The 10,207-nt window shown below is 30.9% G+C and overlaps 2 protein-coding genes across 10 annotated transcripts; both read right to left on the bottom strand.

The window, feature by feature from the left end:
* Window positions 1–1,172: 1,172 nt before the first annotated feature.
* Window positions 1,173–4,628, bottom strand: LOC120067523 (uncharacterized protein At1g28695-like). The gene is made up of 3 exons (XM_039019075.1): window positions 4,438–4,628; window positions 3,951–4,340; window positions 1,173–1,863 (listed from the first exon to the last, which is right to left on the bottom strand). The coding sequence occupies exons 1-3, from the start codon at window positions 4,588–4,590 to the stop codon at window positions 1,366–1,368; spliced, it is 1,041 nt and encodes a 346-aa protein (XP_038875003.1). The 5' UTR covers window positions 4,591–4,628; the 3' UTR covers window positions 1,173–1,365.
* A 1,980-nt stretch (window positions 4,629–6,608) lies between these two features.
* On the bottom strand, window positions 6,609–9,771 carry LOC120084586 (rac-like GTP-binding protein RHO1). 9 transcript variants are annotated; one of them, XR_005483754.1, is made up of 5 exons: window positions 9,278–9,769; window positions 8,235–9,186; window positions 8,082–8,145; window positions 7,626–7,708; window positions 6,609–6,849 (listed from the first exon to the last, which is right to left on the bottom strand). XR_005483754.1 is itself a non-coding variant. In XM_039040393.1 (4 exons), exons 1-4 carry the CDS (start codon window positions 9,401–9,403, stop codon window positions 6,811–6,813), a joined length of 336 nt encoding a protein of 111 aa, XP_038896321.1. In that variant the 5' UTR covers window positions 9,404–9,770; the 3' UTR covers window positions 6,609–6,810. The 9 variants fall into 9 exon arrangements, 1 of the variants encoding a protein (XP_038896321.1); XR_005483750.1 differs by having other exon boundaries at window positions 7,626–7,691; window positions 9,278–9,768; XR_005483751.1 differs by having other exon boundaries at window positions 7,784–9,186; window positions 9,278–9,771.
* Between the last annotated feature and the right edge of the window lie 436 nt (window positions 9,772–10,207).

Here is a 10,207-nt window from a genome sequence, read left to right as displayed (position 1 = left end):
TATATTTTCAAAGTTAATACTAAAAAAATCAAATATCATAAGAAATATATTTAAAAAAATCACAATAATTTTGTATTAAACTAAAAATATTAAAGCATAAACATTAACTTTTTAAACATAACAATAAACTATACTTAAATATGAACAAAAACAAACAAAATATAAATAAGATTAACATGTTGGTATAACATAATATAAATAAGATTAACATGTTGTTATAACATAATATAAATAAGATTAACACTAATAACAACTAACACTAATAGAGAAAGAACTACTAACATCAATATGTAAATATTATTGAATTCAACAACTACTAAAAAATTAACATGATATATCTACTAAATATAAAAAAAATAAATAAACAGTAAACTCACAAATTTAATAGTGGTTTTATTATTGTCACTTAGTGGTTTTACTTTTTTCACTCAAAGTGACAATGACCTCTTTTTTGTTTGCTATATAAGAGTATGAGAATAGGAACAAAATTTATAATTATTTAAAAAAATGAAATTTTGTATAGTAAATGTACAAATCTCACAATTTGATGAACGAATGTGGGGAAGAAGAATTTAGAACAAAAAAATGAGTGATTTTTTTATAAGTTTTCAAAAGAGAAGAGGTTCGGCGGAGAGAGAAGAAGATGGGCAGTTTTTTGAAGAAGGTAAAGAGCAATGAAGAAGGAGTGATCGGTGTGGTTTGAGAAGTGAGAAGTGGAGCAACTCGACCCACGAAATTAATTTGGGCATTGGGAATTAAAAAGGGGAACAGAAAGCGTTGAAAGCCGATGGGATGAAAAGCAGAATCGCTACGCATGCAACTTTAATTAGGTCGAGGGTTGAACCCTCGACATGTCCTTAGGTCGAGGGTCTTCTTCTTTAATTTTTTTTAGGTCGAAGGTTCAATCCTCGACATAATATTTTAAACATATTTCTAATCTCGAAATCTTCAAAACAACTACAATATTTAAAAATAACCATATTTCACGAAATAGTTTTTCAAACCACAATATTTTAAAAAAAATATCCTGTTTTTTAATTCATTTTATTTGCAATATTTTTCTCAACGGATATTTTTACTTATTTTACATTACATTTTAAAATGAATACACACGAGTGTCATCTGGAATCTCATTCAGATTCAAACTCGTAAAGATTTAATTTGTTTAAAGAGTGAGAGAAAAAATAAAAGTAAAAATTAGGCAAAGGACTCATCATGCATTTGTTACAGTATTCTTCTTCCACAAATACACTTCATAAGAATCATACAATTTCAAATCCCTTTCCAGTAATTTCTACATCATCACCATCCTAAAAAATAACCGATTCACATCCGCCGCATTATCGCCGCCGCTACCATCATCCGTCAATGTCTCCAAGATCGCTTACATCCAACATGATCCGTCCACCAAAAAATCTCCGACGCATTCGTCGACTTCCTAAACCGTTTCCAATCGCCGAGCGTAGCCCTCAGATCGTTGATCTTAGCAACGATCGTCCGGCAGCAATTGGCATGGACGGTGGAAACTTGGTGGAAATCACTGCTCTTCTGGCAAAATCCACTGAAAAAGAGAGTGTTTAGAAACCTGACCTTGAGATTGAGTTGCCGGAAAATGCCGGCGCGGATGAGATTGAAGAGAACGTCCTGTTCCTTCTGGCCGGCGGTGATGTTCTTCATGGAGTACCATTTGTCGAAGAGAGCTATGGTTTTGTTGTTGGATCGAACGAAGTAGAAGCCGGTGTTGATGGGATTGGATTGGGACCATGGATCTCCGTTGAAATTATCGGTGCTGATTTGAAGATCTTCCGTTTCGTCTTTGCTTAGCTTTGGAAATGGGTCCCTTAGCCACATTACGTCCGTATCCTGCTCAATCAATTCAAAATTAAATACATTTAATAATAATATTAATAATCATTTGAAATTTTCTCTAAATTTCGCTCTAAAAACTAAAAGATCATTTTCATTCATTCACTTATTTTTCCACCATTATACAAAATTTTGAAAGGTAGTCATAGTGTTGTTTTAATAAAATCTAATATTAAAATGTCGTTTGGATCCCTATGCTTTAGACTTAAAATGTTCCAGGCAATCTTAAATTTAGTTGTGCTTCCAAATTCATTTTTAATGAAGTTGACTAAATAATAATAATAATAAATACAATATATGAAAATATTTTTAAAATTTACGAAATTGATAATAAAACACATTTTTTAAAAGAAAAAGTCAACAATAAATTAGGCGAAGGACCATTTTTTTCCCTGGAAAAATCAATGATAAATTAGGAGTAGATTCTAAATTTATGATTGATTGAAAATTGAAAATTTTAAATAATTATAATGACTGAAATTGAACAATGGACCAATATTTTAACCTAAATTTACTAAGAAAATTTGTAAAAGAAAAAAATAGTATTTAAAAATAAAATAATAATAATTTAAAAAATGCCTCCATTTTTTTTTTTAATAATTTCAGTTTCAAATTTAATTTTTAATTTTTCTTTTAAAATTATATTGCTTGTGTACGAAGCTAAATATTGTAGGGTACTTCGAGGGCTTTGGCAAAATAAATAATACTATACATCCATATACAAGTTCATCCAAAGACGTTTCTCTAGAACATGCATCTTATAAAATTTGAACTTTAAATAAAAATATAAATTAAATTTCTTCTATTATGTATTTATATATATGAAATAAATTAAAATTAATATTAGATCTTAACTTTGCCCTTTGTTTAAAAAATACTCTCAACTTTTTAAAAATCAAATGCAAAGTTTAAACGTTTTTGTAATTTGGCCAAAATTAATTAGTTTATGTTATAATTGTCCTGTAAAATTATAAACTTTAAATATAGAAGCCATAAAACCACCATTTTTCCCATTAAAAATTTTACTATTTTTGTTCCTGAAGAAACAAAAGTAATAATAATGTAGAAATTTTCAAAAATAGAAAAATTTGAGAAACTGTTTCTACAATAACAAAATTGTGATAGAAGCTGATAGAATTTTTTTTTTTTTTTTTTACTATTTCTGTAAATAGTGAAAATTTTTGTAGAGTTGATGCTTTCATCTTCCAAAATCAAACCTACCTACTACAAAATTAAAATATTTCAATTTATCATGATCAAAATATTAGTTTAAGATGTAGGTTTGGTAATTAATTTAGAAATTGGAAATAATACAATGTTATTATGATATATATGATTTTGTGGAAATGAGAGTGGGATACTTTCATTTTCCAAAACCATGTGTACCTACTACAAATTTAAAATATTTTAATTCATGATTAAAATTAAAATAGTCAAAAGAAAATTGTAAGCAAAAGTTTTAGAAGTAATTAAACCTATTTTCAAAATCGAAAACCTTCATTTGTTAGTTGAAAATTGAAATCCAATATGAATATGGTTTTTTATAATTAATGTTATATATCTTATGATAACGAAGCATGCATATATTTAAATACATAGCTTACATACCAAAATTAGATAAAATCAAGGGGTATAATCTCTAGTTGACGTAAAATTTTCGTCTAGATTTCAAATTGGACTAAGAAAATCATATTCTCAAAAATTATGAACTGAATGCTAAAGAGGAAAATGATGATTACGAGAACCGCAGATTTGGTTCTGTTATATATATATATATATATAAATCAACCTATTCGTTGCTAATATTTTGGAAAGATAATTTGAAACGAATCAAAACTAGTGTGTTCTAAAAATCAGTTGAACTTTGAAAAATTTACTTCAAAACAAAGCCACGATCCCGAGCAATTCGATTCGGCAGTTTATACACACGCTCGAAGATGAAATCTCCGGCGACATGTTCTGCTCCACGATTTCTCCAGATCGTCGATTAAAAAGCTAATACGATGATCTAAATCAAGGATTGACGATGATCTACTTGGAGAAGAAGAAGTTAATTTAAGAGAAGAAGTACGGAATGTGTTTACCGTGAAAATGAAACTGTAACCGCGCTTGAGAACTTCGAGAAGGAACAGAGTTCTTTTCCACATCATTTTAATGAATTCCTCAGACATGTAAAGCTTCTCTCCACCGAAATCAACTCCTTCTGTCTCCAATTTGAAGCAATTGAGACGCTGAAATCGGCAGCGATCATACGCCGTTTGATCAACAGCGACGAGAAGAAGATGATCAAGCAATTTTCGAGTATCTTCTCCCATCCAAAAACTACTGAGAAACACATCGAGCATTGTAGTATCGTCTTTAACGCCTTGATCAGCATACGCCTTGTTGATCACCGCGATTACGAGTGTCTTATTCGCCATCGTCGCCTTCTCCAGCGCCAAATCAAGTTCATCTGCGGAATGGAGTAATTCAACCTGCAAATTGAATTGAAAAAACGAAAATCATTATAATCGATCGTAAGAAAAACGCAAAGGATCCTAATTAAGGAGAAATTAAAGAGAGAAAACATACAGAATTGGAGCGATTGCATTGGAGGGTTGAGGGGAAAAACAGGAGAGGATTCAAAGAGGAAGAAGGAGCAAGAATGAGAAGAAAGGAAGCGATGAAAAAGAGTAAGAGAAATGCATAAGTTATGAGCGGAGGTTTCTTGGGCGGGAAATCCATAGCTTTTTCTTCTCTCTTTTTTTTGGCTTTAATTTCTCTGTATCTCTTTATTGAGAGAGTGAGAGACTCTTGATTTATGTTGTTAAGAGCTTTTAGTGGAAATGAGGTCAACCAATTTTAGTTTCATTAATTATGTTTATTATATAACTAATTTCAATCACTAGGCTTTGACCTTAACTTTAATTTTTATAATTTATAAAAAAAATTTAGAGAGGGAAATACTTCTATCAACATTTATCAATTGATTTATCTCCGATTTTATAACCGATAGTATCAATGATTATTAGAGTCTATCACTTATAGACATTGATAAGAATATCTATTTGTGTAAATATTTTCACTTATTTTTCTATTTTTGATAATCTCCATTTTCAAGCTCTAGTTTTTATTTAAAAATTAATTGTAATACTAATAAAAATATAGTGATACTAAATTGATTGTAGTTCTTCTAATTCTTTTGAATTAATTACTAAACATTAACCAAAGTAAAAAGTTTAAAATTGTAAATATTGAAATCTATAGACCAAATTAAAACAAACTAAATATAACATTTTTTCCATTTTAATTTTTACTAAAAAAAGCTTAGGTTTAATTTGGTCTTTACATGTATTTTAAATTTTGAATTTGGTCTATTTTTTAAAAAATAATAATAGTTTGTTTTATATGATTTAGATTCCATTTATGGTTACAAAAATTAGTTTCTATTTCTAAATATATATATTTTTTAGTACAATAAATGTAAACGGTAGATTTAAACATGTCTTGCTTGACAAGTCATAGCCATGCCCAACTCTATCCCTATATCGTTTTTACAATTCTAAAATTTATAATTTGGTTTGAATTTGTGTGATTTAGGTCAGTTTATGACTTAACTAAAAATTTACAATAAAAATTTAGTCAATATGACAAGTCTTTTAGAGGAGAAACATTTCATCGAATTGAAAACTAAACAAAAAAAAAAAAGAGTAAAAAGTTTAGAAGGGATGCTTTGCTTTGCACTAGTATAACCCAATAAATAGAACCAAATCCATGAAACTATAATAAATCTCAGAAGAGACTATTATTGTATTTGCCTCATAAAGTCTAGAGAAAGACAAATAATGACCAACCAAACAATCTTTTTTGTACCATAAAACAGATGACCCACCAAAATATTATCTGAACAGGCTAAAGACTAGCACAAAGCATCATTCAATGTGACCGTTAGGCTATGATCATCTCAAAGAATATTCCTTTGCCAATATGAGCATAGTTTAACTAAGATAAAATTTTTACTATCAACTTCAAGATTAAAAAATATGGATTCTTGGGCCACACACATGATAAAAATATAAAAAACCTAGATAGGAATAGGATGTGAAGTTGACATTTTCAGTTTACGCTTGCTATTTGCAATGTTTACGGATCTGAGCAAGATAGGAAGGAGAAGGGGTTTCCGACTTTTCGTCTAACCAAAGCCTTCCCAAATCCAATGCAGATTTTCAATCCTAAAGCCCTCTCTTAAACCTTCCAAGTCTAAAAAGTCTTCACACTTTCGTATTCTCTAAGCCAAAACCACATCAAACTTCAATGTTTAAGCATTTGGAAGATCAATAATTCCACCAGTCAACTTTGTAAAGTAATAATAAATCACATTCTATAAGATATCCTATTCAATATATATTTTTTTCGTGATGGGTGTTGTTTTGTTATTTGTTTCATTCATTTTACTCAAAAGTATTATTCATGATGGAGTTGACTATTTAGACAAGATTATCCTTAAAAACAGAAATTGAAATAAAAAATAACGAAAGCTAAAATGAATGATAATTATATAAGTAGGGAGAAACGTGTAGGGAGATTTTAACCATTAGAGCAAGAGATGGATATTTAGGTGCTAATGAGACTCGTGTTAGATTATGCCAAAACTATCCATACAATCTCTTCAAACGTCAAGACTTGAAAGTATAACAAAAGAACGAATGACTGAGGCATATTCTTCGACCAAGTGATTGCATGTTTGAATATCCTACCTCATGTTTGTTGAGCTCAAACAAAATAAAATGACTAACATTATGATACAATAACACAATTGTTAAAATACACCCTATAAAGGATCATAGAAGTTAACATACATAGTTCAATTACAAGTAGTGGGGAGAGGCTTAATTAAACATGATGAGAGAAAATTGCAGATTGGAAGTTTTCTCTTTGACTTCTTTGATTTTGGAGGTTGAAGAATCACCTTGATTGCAGCAGCATCAATGACAGCCTTACATTCTGCATTTCAAAAAAGGGGTTCACTTGGCAGTGACTAAAATCACCTTTTAAGGAGATAAGGAATGTTATTAGGGTGTTAGAGGGATACTATGGGTATATTAATAATTAGTTGGGGTGTTGTTTACGGAATTTGGCTATAATAGAGAGGAGAATAGGGAAGATGAACAATATTTTGGCGAGTGATTAAGAGCATAAGAGAGATCTCGAGATTGGGAGGGTCCAAGAACCTTAAATTACTTGATTTATCTTTTAATTGATTGCCATTTATATCTCAATGTCAATATATTTGGATTCTATCATAAGGACTGTTACCATTTATGTTTAGCTTCAAAACAGGAGAACAAAAGCCCATAAGTCAGAGAAAGGGGTAAAGCTTATAGCTTAAATCTTGTTTTATTTTTGAATTGGTAGGAAACCGATAGATGATCTAAAAACCAAAATGCATTCTTGAGAAAATCAACCTAGCCAATAAGTATATTCCAACCAGCCAAACTGGTTCAGTAGTTTCGTAGACTTCTTTAATTTTGACTTACACCCTCAGGGTTAGTTCTTCATTTTTGCGCTTTGTAACAATAGGAGGCTTTTAACATTTGCTCTTAATCAGGTTTTCAGAATTACAGTTCAATTATCTTTTGATTCTCATATATTAAGAGGTCATCAGGTTTCGAGAACTACAGTTTATCCATTAGCTTCTAGTACATTAAGAGGTGATCAGGTTTTAAGAATTGCAATTTATCCCTTTGCTTCTAGTATATTAAGAGGTAATAATCACAAACCTGACGTGTCTTTGAACTGCAATCAATGCATGCCACTGCTCCAATGAGCTTCTTTAGTTCCTCACCCTGAAAAAAAAGATATTCTGTACACTTCATTTCCTTAAGAACTTAGCAAGGGAATAGTATGAATAGCAGAGGCATATTATAGAGACACGAACAGGCATCGTTTTACACAGTACAAATATATCTATATCATGTGGAGATTCTAGTTTAATGTATGGACTTGTATGTAGAAGATCGATATTGAAGAAGTTGATCTCTGATATCATGACATTGAAACACACATTTTTATCTGACAGTGTCCCTGAAAAGGTAAAAAAAGATTGTTCCATTTGTGGATGTGGGTTCTTATACTAGCCCACAAAAACAACCATCAGGAAAATTATGAGAATTTTACTTAAGAGTGAAGGAATTGATAATTCAGGCAATAAAATTAAAATTAAAGAAGAAAGGCACCTAGTTTGGTCCCTACAAAAATAAGGGACACTGATGGGGCATAATGCCTTAACTCTGGGATTCACTGCTCCAAAAGAAAAGGACATCAAGAAGAATCTAAATACTGAATCAAAATAATAAACATTCCAAAAGTTGTACAAGAAGTGAACTTACTTTCTTTGATATATTTTCAAAGCTTGCCCGACTTATAAGTGAAAAGGCAAGAAGGAAAACATCAGCTCCTCTGTAACTCAAAGGTCTTAGCCTGCTATAATCTTCTTGACCTATAAACTGATCCTTCTAACATTCATACATCACTTTAAAATGGAAATTAGTGGGAATATCTTTTCATTGAAGATTGGAGTACCCTAGTCTATCTAGCTTACAAACATTCATAATGATATTTCTGGAAGATACTGTGCGATCAAGTGCCTACAGAACAGGGACACTTGTTTTTTATTTTTCCACTAGAGTTTCAATTATACCAATAAAATAAGGAGGAAAAAGAAAATCTAAACTAGTTTTGTAATTGAAAAAGAAACAAGTGAAGAAGAATATGAAACAATGCGTGGAGGCTTATCAACTGGACAGATTTGAAGAACACATTCTGAGAAGAACAACTTTGTAACATGGTTTAATTTTAAAGTGCATCTAAACTTCCTCTATGTACTTGATAAAACTTGTTCAGATATTCATATCCTATAGCTATTGACGACACATAGAATTTCTTTCTACGACACATTATAGTATGTTGGTTGAACTACTGGTATAATCCTTTTTTCTTATGAGAAACTACTAGTATAATCCTATAGTGATTATAATTTTCGTTTAGCTTCAATTTGATCTTATGATCTTAAAGGCTTCCTTCGTCTTGTAATTTGGTCAAATCTCCAAAAACGTCACTCAAGTAGAGGTATTTAGCTTTAAGCTTACGCACATGAAATTACGGAAATCCCAGAAAAGAAAATCCATCAACAGTTTAATAACAAAACTGGATAAATGAAGCATGATTATCGGAAACAGAGAAAAGGAAATCACCGGCAGTGTCCCAGAGACCCAAATTCACAGACCGCCCATTAACCAAAACATTGGCACTGAAATTATCAAAAACAGTAGGAACATAATCCTGCCAAAGCAAAAGATTAACACATCATCACAACAAAAGTGCACTATAAATTCCAAGAAAACAATCGAAACAAGACGACTTCATTTCATACAGTCGGACAAGTGTTGCTAGTGTAAGAGATGAGAAGACAAGTCTTCCCAACGGCGCCATCTCCAACCGTCACGCACTTAATGAACTTCGTGGCCGCCGTCGGAGTAGTGGCGGCGCCGCCGGCCATAAACGATTGTGTTTTGGGCGGATTTTGAAGAAAGTACAGGTAATGTGGATCAAAACCCTAGAATCCGTCGCTTTTGTTCAAATTATGGGGGATTGGAAGAGGAATTTGAGAAAATTGAGAGGAACAGAGGAAGGAAAAAGTGGGAAGAAGGGTTGAAAAAGGCTAATGCAAAGAAAAAGATGCATTGATTGGTGAAATTGGGTTGAAATTGAGGTGTGAGGGAAGGGAAAAGGGAAAACCAAAGGCACTCCAGAGAGAGAGAGATGAATCAAAGAACATCAATTCTGGAAGAAATTGAATTGAGAGGTTTTTGGAGAATGGTCCTTTTCTTTTCTTTTGTTCCAGGACACATGCAGACACGCGCTACTATAACAAGCACAGCCACTTTCGTTATTTCTTTTAGTTATATTACAAATTTAACCCTATAATTTGGAAAATGAAAAAAAAAAGCTTTTTAAATATTAAAAATATTTCCATTTTATAACAAAAAGTTCTGTACAAAGAACTTTTTTATTTTTTTTATGAATTGTAAATATTTTTAGAATTCTTTTATTTATAAGAATTTCTCTAAAAAAAAATAATAATAAAACGTAGAAAGGAGTTTTTGGGTTTATATTTTATAATTATAATTTAGTCCTTATCTATCTTCTATATATATTTCGATATTTATACTATATTAAAAATGGTTATAAGGGGAGCATCTTCTTTGAGAAATGGTCATGTTTAAATTTTTATATTTTTTTAAAAATTCATAAAAATAGTTTTTTTTCGATCCATCTCGAGCGAGATTAAACACGAGATTTT

Source organism: Benincasa hispida, chromosome 1 (genome assembly GCF_009727055.1).
Source record: "Benincasa hispida cultivar B227 chromosome 1, ASM972705v1, whole genome shotgun sequence".
Lineage (NCBI taxonomy): Eukaryota > Viridiplantae > Streptophyta > Magnoliopsida > Cucurbitales > Cucurbitaceae > Benincasa > Benincasa hispida.
This window is presented reverse-complemented; position numbering and strand designations above follow the sequence as displayed.